Genomic DNA, 17,724 nt, shown 5'->3' on the forward strand with positions numbered 1-17,724 from the left:
ATCTTATCTTTTTTGTGTTGAATTTAAGGAGGAGTTAAGCATTTATGTGTAAGAGTATGTAAACAGTTTTTTAATTAAAATAAGCCATAAAATGTCTGATTTATTTATTTCCATGCAAGAGCATGGCCTTTGATATATACAGTTAATAGACAATAGTTCTTAGGAAAAAGAAAATAAAGAAATTACAAAATTATCCTTATTTAAACAAAATCCAGAACTTAAAAAAAGATTTTGCCTATTGTCTAACCATTTCTACATAAAAATATTAAATAAATTCAAAAACTATACATCAACAACACTTAAATGATGATCTCAACACCATTTAGGTCTTCATCACTTGGCAGTTTCACTCTCTTGGGATCAACATAGTTGGGGTCTACGGGCGGGAGACCAGCTTTCTCACGGCGGCGCAACTCGAGGAAAGCTTCACGCTGGGCCCAATCTCTCAAGCTTACATCAGGAGCATAGGCCCAGGCGAAACCACCGAATACTAAACATAAGGTGATAGTAAAGAAGTAGGACGCGTGGTGGGCACTGGTGTCATCCTCTTTATTTTCATAATCAAATCCATAGCTCACCCAGTTTTTGTCTTGAGGTTTGGTTTCGCAGGCGGCGGTGGCCGTTTCGCTATTCTTCTTAGATGTTGAAATGGTGCGGGTAACCTTGTTTACATGATTCCACAGACATCGTTGCATCACAGGCATGTGACGCAGTTTGATGAGCGCCGACATTGTATTATAGAACAAGATCTGCAACCGGTTGTAATTATAATTTAAGATAATATCTAATGCAGGGTTATATCGTTACGAAACCATCGAAAGAAAATATTAGCGAGCAATTGACATTTCATGACATTTGCGTTTTTCAGATTCAGAGTATGCCCAACATCAAACAATTTTGCCAAAAGTTTTTTTAAAGCTTAAAGGCAATTTTCACGTCGTAGGATTCTTGATTGGTGTCCGTGATTGCATTAAAACTTTTTTATCGCTGCCAAGTCATGAGAACTACAACAACTTTACAAAATGTGCATAATTAAACTGTTTTCGCTTTTGTGTCTCATTCTAACAAATCGTAAGGTCTGTAGAGGCCTGAACTTTTACAATCGCAAGTAGTCCGAACATGAATACTATAGATGGTCAAGCAAATCTTTATACTCATTTCAGTAGAAAAAGGCGCGAAATTCAAATTTTCTATGGGACGATATCCTTTCGCGCCTACATTTTTCAAATTTGCCGCCTTTTTCTACAGTATAGATCTGCTTGACCCAGTATAAGTTTTAAAGTAATAGTGTGTTAAGGACGCAGCTATAAGTGAAAAAGAGAAAGAGATATTTTGACCGGACCAAGACTGGTCCTGTACGCCTGTCTGTTATGACTTTAATATATGTTTTATATTTTTCGCAACATTTTTTTGACAGTACGCTGTGGTACGCTGCAGAACGTAGTGATTATATGCTCTTTGGTACGCTGTACTGACTGTGGTACATTTGTAGCTTAAATTGGCGATTACAATTATTATTTTCCGTATTCATATTAAATTGAAATTACTTCTGTACTGTACCATTATTGTGGTAAAAAGACTTAGAAGTGCTTAACCGGGTGTGAAGTTATCAAGATGGTTGTTCGTCAATACAACGAAGAATTGAAGTATTTGGAAAAAATTAATCCATATTGTTGGAGAATTAAGAAGGGATTTCAACCCAACATGAATGTTGAAGGCATATTTTATGTAAACAATTCACTAGAAAAGCTTATGTTAGATGAATTGAGAAATGCATGCCGGCCCGGCATGACTGGCGGCTTTCTTCCCGGTGTAAAACAAATTGCAAACGTAGCGGCTTTACCGGGTATCGTAGGCCGGTCTGTGGGTCTACCCGATGTACATTCAGGATATGGTTTCGCTATAGGTAACAAGATATATATAATCACTAGAAATTAGTAAAACTCTGCCAGTTGTGATGTATGAATATTTCACAACATAATTTTGTATTGCTTTGTTTCAGGTAATATGGCAGCATTTGATATGTCCGATCCTAAGTCTATTGTATCTCCCGGAGGTGTGGGGTTTGATATCAACTGTGGTGTAAGACTATTGAGAACTAACTTACATGAAAAAGATGTACTACCCCTGAAGGTACTATATACATATATTTTTTTCATATAAAAAGAACTGTCAGAATCATGTCTAATTAAAATACCTGCAAGTTTTAATAGAAATACTAGCCTATGTCCATAACTTTGTCTGCATATATAAGTTATGAAACTGTTCCTAACTCTGCTCATAATACTTGCAACCCAGTAAATTGCAACAGACACAGGATACAGCAATATAGGATTGCCAAATTTCATTGAAATGCTTTCAGCCTCTTTTAAATGAAGGAGGAAAAAGCATCCAAACATACAAACTATCATACTTGTACTATTAATAGGATAATGAAAACCTCAATCAATTTCAGGAACAATTGGCTCAGAGTCTTTTTGACCATATACCTGTGGGAGTAGGCTCTAAAGGTATTATTCCAATGAATGCCCGTGATTTGGAAGAGGCACTGGAGATGGGCATGGATTGGTCTCTTAGAGAGGGTTATGTGTGGGCAGAGGACAAGGAACACTGTGAAGAATATGGCAGGATGCTCACAGCAGACCCCTCAAAAGTTAGTCTTCGAGCCAAGAAGAGAGGCTTGCCCCAACTTGGAACCCTTGGGGCTGGTAACCATTATGCTGAGATTCAAGTTGTAGATGAGATCTATGACAAATATGCAGCTGGAAAAATGGGTCTGGAAAGAGTTGGACAAGTGTGTGTGATGATTCATTCGGGCAGCAGAGGCTTTGGACATCAAGTTGCAACTGATGCATTAGTGCAAATGGAAAAAGCAATGAAAAGAGACATTATTGAGACTAATGATCGTCAGCTAGCTTGTGCTAGAATTAATTCTGTTGAAGGACAGGATTACTTGAAGGCAATGGCAGCAGCAGCCAACTTTGCCTGGGTAAATCGTAGTTCTATGACTTTCCTCACAAGGCAGGCATTTGCAAAACAATTTAAAATGACACCTGATGATCTGGACATGCATGTTATTTATGATGTTTCACACAATATTGCTAAGACGGAGGAGCATGTTGTGGATGGAAAAGTTAAGACTTTACTGGTCCATAGAAAGGTAAGATTCTATTTATTTTATAGTCAACAATTACCTGACTTTTGTGTAGTAAATCTCACTAGGCTTGTGCCTCCTCGGTCACTACAGAGAGCGCTCCGCTCTTGGTCAATCGGTAAAACGAACTAGTTCTTTCTTTTAGTTCCTTTAGTTCAGTTCGGTCTTTGAGAGCTGGGAATGTATGAATCGATTTTACCTTAGTTTTTGTTCTAAATTTTTGGCAACTGAATTACGAGTCAAATTGTACGTTAATATATATGACGGTTAAACATCAAAAAGCTAGACACAATAAAATAAAATAAAAAATATAGAAAATATATTTGCTTTTTTTTCATACTTTTCAGGTTAGGACTGTTTGTCACTCATCTCGTTCACTCTCGTGCCAACGTCATTGGTGAACCATTTCGTTCAGTCTATTTTCTGTTTCACTCATGTCAAACGCTCATCAATCCCACTGAACTAAAGGACCTAAAGACCGATTAAGAGTGTGCAAAAAGATTTAGTTCCTTTCGGTCCTTGACGGGATTTCATTCTTAACAGTTCTTAGTTCATGACCGACACAAGCCTAAATCTCACTACAAGTATTTTAAATGACAACTCACTACCAAAACATCACATATTTAATTTAACCCTTATCCAGGCTGAAAGTTCAAAAATTTTATTACAAAAAATCTTTTTTTTTTCTAGGGCTCCACAAGGGCATTTCCGCCTAACCACCCGCTAATCCCAGTGGATTATCAGCTAACTGGGCAGCCTGTTCTTATCGGAGGGACCATGGGCACCTGCAGCTATGTACTTACAGGCACTCATCAGGGTATGACTGAAACTTTTGGCTCAACATGTCATGGAGCTGTAAGTATATTTTTATGTCTTGATTTTAAGGAGCACACAGCTTACTAGTAGTTCTGTGAACTGATACTATACTTTTGGTCTTAATGTGAAATTGATTTTTAAGATATGGAGACTACTTAATAGTTTATGATATTAGTTTCATAAATAGCTGTAGGAACAAAGCAAATTTTCTTCATGAACAAGAACATAATGCATTCTTCAGGAGCTGTTCCATTAAATACATTATTTTATGTTATTAATAGGTTCCAATTTTATTTACAGGGCCGCGCTTTGTCACGTGCCAAGTCTAGGCGTAATATCGATTACAAAGAAGTCCTTGAAAAAATGGAAAACATGGGTATTTCTATTAGAGTCGCCTCACCAAAACTAGTCATGGAAGAGGCCCCAGAATCTTACAAAAATGTTACCGATGTTGTGAACACATGCCATGCGGCTGGTATCAGCAAGAAATCTGTCAAACTTCGACCAATCGCAGTTATTAAGGGTTAAATAAGTTTTCCAATGCATTTTCACAATATAATATAATGAACTGTGTTAAGTTATAAACAATATAAGATCTTTTGTAATAAATGTATTTTATATCTATGTCTTGTTCAATATTCTCTTTAAAACATAGTAGCTAAACATCTGTTCAATACTGAAAAGGTACTAAAACATTTATGAATGGCACATTACATAGGGTTAGTAAAAACACGTTTAGAAACAACAACTATAATCAAAAACAAAAACTGAAATCTAATAATATAAGATCTAATAATGGTATAATAATATAATAGCTAACCAAAAGCAATCACAAAAATATTATGTTAACAATTTGACTACTAATATATTAATACTTTGTTTGTACAAGCCAACATTAACATAAGGAGGTAGTATCTAATGACTAAGATTGGCTCACGAATGTGACATGAACTAGATGGATTTTAGTTTATCTGCTATGACTACGAGAAGCGCGGTACCGAGGAAGAACAGGCCTGGAGGCAGCACCGCCGTTGTTCGATCAATCTCCTCTGAAACTGAACACCAAAAAAATTATTCTTGAATCTGAACACCAAATAATGTATGTAAAACCGTTATTACCCGTTCTGACATAATTATATTACTCGAGTGCTGCGACGTAAGGTCTAAACACCTCTCTCATTTTGTCAACATCTCTGCTTCTATGAGGATAAACACGGGAGAAAGCGGTTGTTTGTATTCCATCTGTCCAATATCTTGTTCCAACGTGTATTTGCGTCTCACATTATGCTTAATGAGAGCGTGAGACGCAATGCACATTGGACAAAGGTTTGGTCAGGTGGAATACCACCCTCACTGCATCCTAATTCTGTTTTCAACCATTCAAACCTCATTGTTATCGGTCAACCGAAATTAAAGTATATATTTCAACATTAGGTATTTAAATATAACTACGGAACCCTAAAAATGAATATTTCTCACCTGGTTTGAACGTGGACTCTTCGGATTCTTCTTTGACCCAGCCCATACACCGCTCCAATGCGGTTTCCCATCGAACCCGTCGGATTTCGCGATCTATAACGAAATAACTAGATATTAGTTGTGGTGCTAATGTAGAGATAAGTTTTTTTTTGGAAAAACAAGATTTTAATCATTACCTACATCATTTTACATATCATATTTGATAGATAATAAACATGGACATACAATTGTGTACGTTGCAAGTTACAACACATTTTTAATCTACATATTTAGTAGTCTGTGCCACCGGTACAGTACACGTGTACTCACCCTCGGGCGAGATGGCGGGCAGGAAGGTGTCGGCGGGCGGCGCGGGCGTGGCGGTGGGCCACACGCGGAGCGCGCGCCCCGCCGCCACGGCCGCGCCCAGTGCGGTGCTCTCCATCATCAACGGCCGGACCTGGATCATATTGACAAATCACTATACATATAATAATAGGGAAGGCAACTGACAAAATTCCGTATCTTGCCCCGAATTGCTAGAATTGGGAATCTTTTTACGGAAAACCCCGTAATTAAAAGGTAGTGGATTGAAGTTATGAGAAATTATTTCCATTTCTTTTATATCATAGCAATTAAGATGCTATTCAATAGGATATACGCCAACCATCACCCCCTGGAAAGGCACACCACAGTCTATTATTTTGTCTAAGGAAATCCTTGTGACTGTATATAGTTTACCGTACCTACCTATTACCTAGTTTAACGACCATCAATCTGCCTGTCACCGCATGGAACCTAGAAGAACGCCAAGAGAGAAAAAAATACCAAAATCCATGCGAAGGAGAAATATTCGAAAATCGGACCCTAGAGTCCCTAGACATCGAAGTTTAAGGACGCAACCGAGGACAACGTAAACTCCAAGCCAATTTAGAGACACTCACCACGGGTATACCGAGTGTGTCTGCCAGCATCTGCATGAGCAGCGCGTTCTGCGACATGCCGCCGTCGGCGAGCAGGCGGCGCAGCGGCGCGCAGTCGGCCGCCACCGCGCCCGCCACCGCTCGCGTCTGCTGGCACACCGCCTCCAGCGCCGCGCGCACCACGTGCGAGCGCCGCGTGAAGTTGCTCAGCCCGCACATTATTCTGGAAGTTCACGATAGTTCACTTCAAAGAGAAAATTGTAGAAGACCTGTAAGTCTAAGAAAAAAACGTGCTTCGAATCGTCGGGATACCTTATGGCGTGAAGCACACATACAACAAAAGTATTTTCACTTCTCATGCTCAAAAAGTGCACCTTTATGTCGTGCGTAGACGACAACTAAAAGTAAAATTTTCTTCTAAGACTAAGGTAATCGGTCTCAACAGCCAAACAGTTAAAACATATTGCACTATTTTACTGAGCAATAAAATTGTGTAGATGTCAAAACTTGTTATAATATTTTATTTTTGCTACAATTTATTAGAAATCCGTATTTTCTGTCATTAAATTTAGTAAATCACATAAAATAGGAGTCCATTATCGTTCAAAAATGCTCCGAAATGTTTGACTTGGCAGAAAACTAAGCGTCTGAAAGTCTGATCACATATTGAAAATTTAAAAAAAAAATTAAAAAGTTAGTTGGCGCGAATTGGTTATGTATTATGTTCTTTCGTTTTACGACAATTTCGTGGTGTAAATTGCCGTGAAAATGTGTTTTATTTTCCTCGCAATCGAAGTGAAAAGCAGAGTGTATAACAAGGGCATAAATGTCCATTTTTACCCTCGTCTACTATTTTGGTCTTCGCTTCGCTCAGACCAAAAAATTGCCTCGGGTAAAAATGGGTCACTTTATGCCCTTGTTGTACAATCTACTATTAGGTATTGTTAGATATAAGATTGCTGTAAATGATTGCAGTTTGCACGCACTGGTTTTTCTACACGTCTCATTTATTTAAGATGTAAATTAAGACTTCACACACGAAACCATAATCTCTGCAATATGTCTCCCAGTTACATATAGAAAATCCCGTTAAACGCCGGCACGAAGCAGCAGCTGCCCTCATCGCTGTCTCCGACCTCGGCGGCCTGCCTCTCGCTGTCCGCCACGTCCTCCAGTATATGACCGTGTCGCAGCCACGTGTCTCCTACATGTAGGACACATTACCCCCTTGCGTCCTTCCTCCAGTGCGGCGAGTATACCCCGTTAAACGCCGGCACGAAGCAACTGTCCTCGTCGCTGTCTCCGACCTCGGCGGCCTGCCTCTCGCTGCCCGCCACGTCCCCCAGTATGTGACCGTGTCGCAGCCACGTGTCTCCTATATGTAGGACACTCATCCCCTCGCGTCCTTCTTCCAGTGCGGCGAGTATATCCCGTTAAACGCCGGCACGAAGCAGCAGCTGCCCTCGTCGCTGTCGCCGACCTCGGCGGCCTGCCTCTCGCTGTCCGCCACGTCCCCCAGTATGTGACCGTGTCGCAGCCACGTGTCTCCTATATGTAGGAAACTCACCCCCTCGCGTCCTTCCTCCAGTGCGGCGAGTATATCCCGTTAAACGCCGGCACGAAGCAGCAGCTGCCCTCGTCGCTGTCGCCGACCTCGGCGGCCTGCCTCTCGCTGTCCGCCACGTCCCCCAGTATGTGACCGTGTCGCAGCCACGTGTCTCCTATATGTAGGACACTCACCCCCTCGCGTCCTTCCTCCAGTGCGGCGAGTATATCCCGTTAAACGCCGGCACGAAGCAGCAGCTGCCCTCGTCGCTGTCGCCGACCTCGGCGGCCTGCCTCTCGCTGTCCGCCACATCCTCCAGTATGCCCAGGCCGTGTTGCAGCCACTGCAATGTGTCTCCTAGATAGAATTCCACCATTATATCACACAATCAATTGAATCAAATCGAGCCAGACTGACCAGCCGATGTGTCAATACAATTTGAACCTTATAGCTTAGAAGTTATATTCGCATTTTAGGTAATTACTTTCATACTTTGTTTACTTTAGTCATTTCGCCGAAAAAAGTGTTATCCTATCGAACAGGAAAAAATAAAAAAAGGGTACGCACATAACATTTTTTCCATTGTTTTCCTCTTCGTTACGATACATCTTCTGACGGGAAGATCAAACTACAAAACTAAAAAAATATAATATAATGTAATTATTTATGCGTTTTTAATTCATTCGTGGGAAATATTAACTCAAAAAAAGATTCCTAAACTATAACTATAGGATGTTACCTGCTATTGCAACGGATCCCTCTAAGGCGTAAACGGGCGGTGCGTCGGGCCCGAGCTTGTATGCTACTGTCGATAGGAGCCCATTTTGTGAGTGCACTATCGAATCACCTGTGAATAAATAACACAAAACTGTAATTACGTAAAACACACTTCGGCATACCGACGTAGTTGTTCAATTTAAATGGACAACAAATTCACAAAAAGCTAAATACAAGAATAGCATTTTTTACGCATTTCTATAACGCGCGAGGCGGCATGAAATTTTTTCGCGGGTTCAAATTTACAGTCATTTAACAGATTACATACCTGTATTATATAAGAGAAAACAACCAGTACCAAATGTACATTTCACTTGACCAAATCTCATGCATCCCTGACCAACTAAAGCTGCTTGTTGGTCACCCAAGCACTGAAACGAAAGCACACAATAAGACATAGAGCTCTTTATTCCCGGAATTAATCCCCGAGGAATGAGGGTACAAAGCTTTATACAAGACGTCGTGGGTAATGAAAGAATGAATACGTCTTATACCCTGTGATACTTCATTATTTACTCACCCCAGCAATTGGCACACCCAGAAGAGATCCCATAGAAATATAACCATAAATCTCTGCTGAACTTTTTATCTTTGGCAGTATTTGTTTTGGTATATCAAAAAATCTTAGCAGGCCGTTATCCCACTGCAAACTTCGTAACGACATGAGTTGGGTTCTGGACGCGTTAGTCACGTCCGTGGCGTGGATGCCTCCCCGTGTGCCGCCTGTGAGGTTCTGAAATTGCATTGATACACGTCAAACACAACTAACGGTCTTGTTGCCAAATATTAAACCTTATTGGCAAAGCAATAAGGTTCAAAACTGCACCGGCCATATTTTTTCAACTAATGAAATAACTCGCATTCAATAAGGGAGTATTACTGCAATGTTCTGCTGCCAGAGTGCAGCACTAGTTTGTTTAGTAAACCATAGAGTAACTTATACATACTAGGCCTTAAACAGTTTTTTGACATTGATGCATCAAGGCGGTTTGTTTACAGGTGGCCTTCCGCGAAACGCGAAAATCGAAATTTCGTTATCTGCCTCTCTATCGATCGAATAGGCAAGAGTGATAGAGATGCAGAAACCGAACTTACGATTTTCGTGTTTCGCGGTAGGCCCTGTGATTGCGCTTGTGACGCCCTCTACGCAGAGTTTTGCGTAATATTCCCTATTGGCTCATACTCTTGTCAACTTCTTATGGGCTTTATTATTAACACTTTCGCAACCAGGCAAAATTTCAAACAATACCCCAGAAACCGACAGTACTCGCTAGTCGGGCAACGACGTGCAACTCAATGCCGCACGCCGCGAACCCGCTAGTCGGGCAAGCGGCGGACGCTCAGGGCTGTGCCAAGTAACTTTCGTATAAGTACGTGGATAAAATTAAATCTGCTGTCTCATCTGTTTAGGCTCCCCGTTTTGTTCTTCTCCTAATTCTAACTCCTATTGATACATACCCGTGTATGCAATTTCACGTAACCAACTAATAAGAATTTTTATTTTGTAATCGCATTAGGTAAAGTAAATAAAAATACAAAGTGAAGTAATAAAATATAATAATCAACTGTACCAACTTTTCGACCACATAATAATCAGAAGACTTACAATTTTTTCTGTTAGTGGCAGTGGCAGCCCTGAGGTAGTGAAGATGCAATGCTTGCCCGCCTGTCGGGCACTTCGGCGTCGCGTGTAGGTTTATAGCTCTTGCCCGACTAGCGGGTATGCCGGCATCTGAGTAAAGTTTACGAGTGCCCGAGAGTCGGGTACGCGGTGTCGAATGTGTTAACAATGTATACTAAAAAGTCTTTGCTCTGTTTGCTTGTTTAAACTCTGTATAGGTTTCTTTAATTGGTACTTAAAGTAAACACTAATAATTAGTGACTAATTTCATAATTTGTATTGTATAGGTACTTGTGGTCAATTATGTAATAATACATAACATACCCATATCAGCCAGGAGTCCACTGTGCCAGCCATGCACTCCCCTGCTGCCACAGCATCTTTGATAGCCGTCACATTCTGCAGTAGCCATTTCAGTTTCACTGACGAGAAGTATGTGGATAATGGAAGTCCACTAGTCTGTGACACCGCATTTATTGCCTGTGCACCTTTGTTCTTGAGTAGATCATCCACGATTTTAGATGTTCTCACATCTAGCCAAACTAGAATCATACAAAATATTCACTTAATTCGGTGGCATGGATTATGTTAAAGAGTAGGATAAATACTTAGGTGCATCAACAATCTACATGTATCCTTATGGAATCTAGGTAGGTAAGGTATATAGAATAGTTACTCAATCCAAATTGGACAATTCTGAAATTCCGTGAGAGTTGTTCTGGCAATATCTTCAATATATGTATATGGTAAAGTTTCTATTCAGAGCTTTTTATGAGCTGACAAGTACATAATTATTGTTCAGGAAATATGATAGGTATCCCTACTAATATTATAAATATGAAGATCTGTTGATTACTTCTGCATGCTTAAACTGCTTGAACTGATTTAAATGAAATTTGGTATGGAGATAGTTGGAGACCGGAGGAAGGACAGGAAAGCTTTTATCAATCATCATCATCAACCCATGCAGACCACGAAAAGAAGCTAATAATGACATAATTACCAATGGCACTATAAAGTGGTTGTCCTGTAGCAGAGTTCCATACAACTGTGGTTTCTCTTTGGTTTGTGATTCCAATACCAACAATATCTTCAGGATTTATGTCTAATTTTCTCAAATTATCTGCAGTTACCTGTAATTTGAATTAAAACAACTTATTTGAAGCAATTACCATTTAACTATTATGGATAATTTATGGAAGGTTAGTAGTGGTTACAGTATCTTCTACTGCCGTAGCAAAAGAGTATCTAGGCTTAAAACCATTTTAGGGTTCCGTACCCAAAGGGTAAAAACGGGACCCTATTACTAAAACTCCGCTGTCCGTCTGTCTGTCTGTCACCAGGCTGTATCTCATGAACCATGATACTAGCTATCATGGTTAACAGTTGAAATTTTCACAGATGATGTATTTCTGTTGCACTCGCACTTGTCTGGTTTTTTTGCTTAACATGATATAAAAACAAATCAACACAGAAAAATCGCACCCATCATCTTAAATTTACTTATATTGTGTAGTTGCTGAAGATTAATGGTCAAATAATTTGAAAGCTTTGAGCTGCCTATACTATAAAGCAAAAAACAACTTAGTTATTCATTTCAAAATGTGTGTAAGCTACCTAAAGGCTGTGCAACAACCTATAGAGAAAAAGTAAATCAAAATAACAGTTCATAAAAATAATCAGAACAAGTGAATTATGAAATTTATTTATTTATCGTATGGCATGCATATGATTAACATTAAGATACAAAAAAAGTATATATTGTGGGACAGTTTTACACAAATTGACAGAGTCCCTTTAAGTAAAGTGTAAAAGCAATAAGACTCGTGATGTGGGCACTAGACAAGTTTTATGATATACATCCTTTAAATGCCCTTACTGGGATTTGAAACCACATCAAGACCCCACCGTCTCCGCTGTGAGACAGTTAAATATTATACTTAAGAGATTTTAATACACACATATAAAGTTAAGTTCTGCACTTCAAATCTGAAGTATAAAAACTTAATAACGCAGGAAAATTCAATGTTCTTTTCATTCAAAAATCGGAGTAATATAAAGTACTTACCTCAATACATTCCACAACAGCATTTAAAATTTCTAGTGCGTCTTGTTCAACCCATCCTTCTTGCGGACTGAAGCGTTTTAGAGATGTTTGATGATATGTTAACACTTCTGAAGTGTTTGCTGCAAAAACCTACAAATAATTTGACCTTTATAATCACAAAAGGTAACACGATATACAGAAACAAAGGTATGCGATGATGATGATGAATGCAAAGGAGTATTATAAATATTTTTGTTTCAAGTAACACTCCAATTATTTAAATCAATGTTAAGGATACGCGGTTACAAATGAAAGCATTGAAGAATATTCCCTAAATAAACTGGTTATTACCAAAAACTTTACGTTGGATGTTCCTTCATCTATGGCACCTATTAATGGCCCAAATTTACCAAATGTACGCATTATACTTGTGGTTGTTGGATTGAATATTTTATAATACAAAATTAAATAATTACATAGTGAATTGTTAATATTTGACTCCAAACAGTATTCAAAAATTAGAATCGAATTAGAATTGGATAAACAAATCAGCTGATTGTCTTGAATAACGTTCTTAAATAACCCCATACATAGATATTTATGACTTGGAGTTCTATTACAATACTACGATTTGTTATGTTACGGTACCAGTAATATCCTGAATTTTAATTGTTTGAATAATTCATGGTTTTAGTAATTATATTATAATTTCTATTTTATTATTTCACTACTACTTACGAATAATTAACATGACTTTCTTAGGGCACTTAATATGTGGAATTTGAACGGTCTTAAGGATTGTCATTTTGACAATGACAAGTTACTGACATTGCAGATGTTGCTAAAGGCCGTAACACACTATCGCCGCACCGCGACCTTGTGCTATCCACGGACCTAGAGAGTAAACCGGATAGTGTACATTAGCCAAAAAGTGTGTCCACATGAGAAGTCAAGGTGGGCCGTTGCATCTCTTTCTAATTAGGGTGACCATAAGTCATATGTATGTGGGATATTAGGATAACATTGAATATATAGTTTGGCCAGGATCTTTTCTTATTCATGCATAGTTATATCAGTTATAAAGAATCATACTGTATTTTCGCTGTACTAGTATTATGGCCTAAAAAGGGATGGATATAGTTTTTTTTTCTCTTCTGTATAACGCTACACTCAACCTTAGGTACTTAATTTAGTTGTTCTAAAAACTGTTATTAATAGGCGTAGATGCTGGACCACGAACATGGTCGATCCTCAGGAAGGTGGTCCGCCGTAACGTCTGTCAAGAATACAGATATGAGTGAGAGAGATAGAGAGACAGATATGATGACAGAACCAGAGGGTCTACCGCGAACCGCGTTCGGCGTGTCGCCCCTCTGTCACACTTACGTACGAAAGTGCTACAAAGAGGCAACACGTCGAAAGCGGCTCGGGGTAGGCTCTCAGGACACCCCTACTGTCCTGAGAGCTTTTTACAGTCTTTGCCGCGTTAGGTCCCAGGCCCTTCATAGCAAGCACTAGCCGTCCCTTTCTCAGCACCCATCATATAGACTGCCGCTTAAAATATCTGGCCGCCCTAGGCCCGGGCCTACTCGGCCTTAGGGCAAATCCGCCACTGCCACAGGGTCGCGTGGGACCGCTACGCCCGTTTGCTATAGTTTTTAACTAGGACGCTTGTCACTGGAGCATAGACACCGAAGTTTGCATCGTTTGACGAGCATCTTTCTCTGTCTCTGTAATTATTCCTTTATAGGAGTAAAAGAGAAAGATGCCCGCAATTTGCGAACCTCGGTGTTCACGGTGGTAGGCCATCTGTGCGAAAAGAGAAGAGTCGTGAAATGTAAAGAAACGAGTGATGTGCATTTCCCAGTAAATTTTCCAAAGACGGTAAATTCCCAGTAACGTTTCTGGTATCGTCCCAAAAGTCAGTAAATTACCATAAAGTTCTATTTTTCTTTTATTATCAATGTGTTTTTTTATTATTATAACAATGTATAAATGTGTCTGTAGTGTTTAAGGACTTTGGATTTCAATTTTGGCAATTATTTATTTGTATTGGCTCTCATTTCACCAATTTAAACATGCCGAAATAAATACATACCTATTCATATAAACTTACTTTTAAGTACGTAATAAGAATTGTGTAACACTGATTCTCATCGTGCCGACATCATGGTCACCCTAATGAGTTTGACAATGTTGACTTGTATTTTTATCGCAAACTGTAATAATTGTGGCTTCCTTGTGAAACAATATTCCACAATTAGAAATTTTTTCACTTCTACAACCTTTAACGCAACATTTATTCACCATTTTTAAGAAATTTTTCATTAACGTGTTTTGATAACATGTCATCACACGTTAGGGATACCAATTAATATTCAATGTTACTACAATGTCTACCATATCAAAATTAATGTTTTTTTTGTTATGCACATGCTTGGTTAAATCAGTTAATAATATTGACATCATAATTATTTACAAATTTCTTAAAAGATATCAGAACCTTACTCTAAATAAAGCACTTAAATAATATAAGAAGGTATTTATACCTGGTCAAGCAAATCTTGTCAGTAGAAAAAGGCGCGAAATTCAAATTATCTATGAGACGATATCCCATCGCGCCTACATTTTTCAAATTTGCCGCCTTTTTCTACTGACAAGATTTGCTTGACCATCTATAACTTTAGTAGTATATTGATATAAATACTACCACAATGGTATATTTTTAACATTGGCAACATGTGCGAGTGAGACACCGCGACCCACCTTTGCTATCTCAAGTGGACCGTTTTCTCTAGTCTGGTAAGAACGTCTTTCTGGCTCGGTGATAAGGTTAAATTTAGTATGGCAAAAAAAGTGACAGTTCACTCCATCTTATAACTTCATGTTATATACTAGATTCATGGTGGTGGTGGTACGACCTGTCCAATTTCTTCTTAGAGGATATAACCAACGGAGACGCCATGTCTAAAATTTTCGGTACAAAATAGTCTGCCGTTTTTTGCGGGGGAGGGGCACATCAAATGTATAGGTACGTCATGTCAGATAAACGTCAGTCCATACATATGGTTGACATGTGGTTGACCATTGGCCGCCTATTTTCGACAGAGGGGAACGCCTGTTAATGGCGGCTCCATTGTTAATTACTCCGAGAATTTCTTTGTCAAATGTGTATTTTGTCTCACATTTTGCTTAATGAGAGAATGAGACGCAATCATTTTGAACGGATGGAATGACCTGTCAAGAGTCGTTTTGAAGAAAAACGATCATATCCAAGTTTTTTTTATCACGAAAGCTTTTTTATTATAATAGCTATATTATTTATAATATATAATTGTGTCGCTTAACTTCAAACTCAGGTAAGTCCATACGACCCTCTCAGCAAATATCTACCCTATTACCTTTTCTCATAGAAGGTAGGATGGTATAGAAGTGGTATACGCGTGCCTCCGTGAGGGACAAAACATACGCAAATGCGACACTGTGATTGGTCAAATTCATTTGTTGCCTACCATTCTCCATACTAATAAAAAGGTAGGGAACAAACAAAAAGTGAGACTGTGACAAGGACAAGCAATAATACCGCCTTCTCTGCTACTCCTACTGAAAGTTCCATAAGTGCATCTCGTTCGGTCGTTTGGCCCCTCCCCCGTTTCATCTCTATATTATTGTCCCTCTATGCCTTTTCTTAATACCATAATCGCATAGGTAATCTGACAGATGGATTTACCCGAGTTCGAAGTTAAGCGACTCAATTATTCGTGCCTTTTTTTAGGTGCCTACTTACTATTATATTTTCACTTAAGCATTTATATTATTGGCAACTTTTCAACTGCAAGAAAACTGGCAAGGTTCGAAACGTCATAAGCATGTCAAAATAATTGCAAAAACACGAAGAAGCAAGGCGGGTAAGGCAAGCAAATTTAGAGAAACAAAAGTTTAAATTTGGCAATTTTTATCTATTAGTCGACAAATATATCTAATCAATAGTTTAACATGGTGCCGGAAATGCAATTGGTAATTACTGAGAACAAGCAAGTTATTAAAACAATTGGGAAAGAAACTGATCGACGAGCTTCGCATCTAGTGAAGTCTCTTCAAGAGTTTCAACAATTAGTAAATGCGACCCTAACTAACATTATAGAAGACCGTGGTGGGAGCAACCAAGGAGATAATGAAGGTACGATATTGGTTACTGACAATAACTCGTATCCAACAACCTACCCTCTAGTACTTTGTATTGAGATTATACCACACAATAGCTAATTAGCTAGTTCGCTATGTGCACGACTGGTGCTGCCCTCATTTTGTCGGACTTTCTACGTTAAATCTTATGGAGTAAAATTAGTTCTAGCGGCTGTCGCTAGTACTAATGTCGGACATTCCATAAGATTACCTGTGTTTGTGACGATCAGCGCCACTTCCCCCTCCACCGAATTTGCACCTTCCCATTGAATAAATAGAGTGGAAATAATAATTTTTATTCCTAATTCAATCACAGCTATGTGAGCTATGTCTGTAATGTAATGTATTATTAAGGAGACAAGTTACTATCATAATAATCACACAATATTACAATAGGTAATGTACAAGTTGTTTTTAAAACTAGTGTCTGACCACCTTAACTTTGCAATAAGAATGCATACATATCTCTATAAGCTACATACTTCATGTGTAGCACTTAGTGTGGTCCAACTCTAGCTACTAGAGCAGGTTCAAAAAAAAAATTTTTTTTTAATACAAATAAAAACTATAATGGTCAAGATTAATTATGTTGTATAATAAAATCATCTAAAAACAACTAAATCATAAGATATTACTGTAATTTATGTCATAATATCTTTATATTATTTTTTCAACAGAAAGGATAACTTTATTAATTGGTAATTTAAAGTCATTTAAAAAAATATTTTTGCCAGTAGGTGATGCCTATAAAATATTACCCCATTTCTTATTTGTTCTAAGAGTAGAGATCTGCTTGCCTCATTTATTTATATCAATTCCAGAATTGAACGAAGATAGTGAAGAAGAAGAAGATGTTCCTGTTACCCCAAAGAAAAGACGGAAATAGTTCATAGGTACATTTTCATTATTTTACTTTATTTTAGTAGTAAATACATATAGTCAATAGTGATCAAAATGGGTACATATGGTATACACCATGTTTTTGTTTTATTTCTTATACCTCAAGGCAATTTTTCTTATGTTAGTTTTTTTTCATTATATCTGATATGGTACTTTTACACTACTTTCAAGATACCTAATGTTCTCCTACTTATTGATACTTATATTAGAATAGTTGATATATGTAAATATAAAGATTCTCTTACTTTTGTAATATTTAATTATTTTGTATGAATAATAATGTCAATGTCAAGCCAG

General features: G+C 38.3%; 4 protein-coding genes across 4 annotated transcripts; 2 read left to right on the forward strand and 2 right to left on the reverse strand.

The window, feature by feature from the left end:
• Nucleotides 1-89: 89 nt before the first annotated feature.
• Nucleotides 90-850, reverse strand: LOC134792859 (NADH dehydrogenase [ubiquinone] 1 beta subcomplex subunit 11, mitochondrial). Its single transcript, XM_063764287.1, has one exon. It carries the CDS (start codon nt 729-731, stop codon nt 300-302), a length of 432 nt encoding a protein of 143 aa, XP_063620357.1. The 5' UTR covers nt 732-850; the 3' UTR covers nt 90-299.
• A 646-nt stretch (nt 851-1,496) lies between these two features.
• LOC134792860 (RNA-splicing ligase RtcB homolog) lies at nt 1,497-4,594 on the forward strand. Its single transcript, XM_063764288.1, has 5 exons — nt 1,497-1,906; nt 2,003-2,133; nt 2,456-3,160; nt 3,845-4,009; nt 4,271-4,594. Exons 1-5 carry the CDS (start codon nt 1,615-1,617, stop codon nt 4,496-4,498), a joined length of 1,521 nt encoding a protein of 506 aa, XP_063620358.1. The 5' UTR covers nt 1,497-1,614; the 3' UTR covers nt 4,499-4,594.
• LOC134792861 (glycerol kinase 3-like) lies at nt 4,512-12,887 on the reverse strand. The gene is made up of 12 exons (XM_063764289.1): nt 12,694-12,887; nt 12,364-12,492; nt 11,299-11,428; nt 10,620-10,837; nt 9,195-9,407; nt 8,943-9,045; nt 8,637-8,744; nt 8,092-8,254; nt 6,373-6,574; nt 5,759-5,888; nt 5,450-5,542; nt 4,512-5,025 (listed from the first exon to the last, which is right to left on the reverse strand). The coding sequence occupies exons 1-12, from the start codon at nt 12,763-12,765 to the stop codon at nt 4,922-4,924; spliced, it is 1,665 nt and encodes a 554-aa protein (XP_063620359.1). The 5' UTR covers nt 12,766-12,887; the 3' UTR covers nt 4,512-4,921.
• A 3,343-nt stretch (nt 12,888-16,230) lies between these two features.
• On the forward strand, nt 16,231-17,680 carry LOC134793180 (uncharacterized). The gene is made up of 2 exons (XM_063764768.1): nt 16,231-16,522; nt 17,349-17,680. Exons 1-2 carry the CDS (start codon nt 16,339-16,341, stop codon nt 17,411-17,413), a joined length of 249 nt encoding a protein of 82 aa, XP_063620838.1. The 5' UTR covers nt 16,231-16,338; the 3' UTR covers nt 17,414-17,680.
• The last annotated feature ends 44 nt before the right edge of the window (nt 17,681-17,724 follow it).

This window comes from Cydia splendana, chromosome 8 (genome assembly GCF_910591565.1).
Source record: "Cydia splendana chromosome 8, ilCydSple1.2, whole genome shotgun sequence".
NCBI classification, from domain to species: domain Eukaryota; kingdom Metazoa; phylum Arthropoda; class Insecta; order Lepidoptera; family Tortricidae; genus Cydia; species Cydia splendana.

Coding starts and splice junctions, on each gene's coding strand:
- LOC134792859 (XM_063764287.1), bottom strand. CDS start 731: ATGTCGGCGCTCATCAAACTGCGTCACATGCCTGTGATGCAACGATGT.
- LOC134792860 (XM_063764288.1), top strand. CDS start 1,615: ATGGTTGTTCGTCAATACAACGAAGAATTGAAGTATTTGGAAAAAATT. Junction 1,907..2,002: donor AGGATATGGTTTCGCTATAG/GTAACAAGATAT, acceptor GCTTTGTTTCAG/GTAATATGGCAGCATTTGAT. Junction 2,134..2,455: donor AAGATGTACTACCCCTGAAG/GTACTATATACA, acceptor AATCAATTTCAG/GAACAATTGGCTCAGAGTCT.
- LOC134792861 (XM_063764289.1), bottom strand. CDS start 12,765: ATGCGTACATTTGGTAAATTTGGGCCATTAATAGGTGCCATAGATGAA. Junction 6,575..8,091: donor TGGAGGAAGGACGCGAGGGG/GTGAGTGTCCTA, acceptor GTGAACTTCCAG/AATAATGTGCGGGCTGAGCA. Junction 5,543..5,758: donor GCCCGCCATCTCGCCCGAGG/GTGAGTACACGT, acceptor ATTTCGTTATAG/ATCGCGAAATCCGACGGGTT.
- LOC134793180 (XM_063764768.1), top strand. CDS start 16,339: ATGGTGCCGGAAATGCAATTGGTAATTACTGAGAACAAGCAAGTTATT. Junction 16,523..17,348: donor CAACCAAGGAGATAATGAAG/GTACGATATTGG, acceptor TATCAATTCCAG/AATTGAACGAAGATAGTGAA.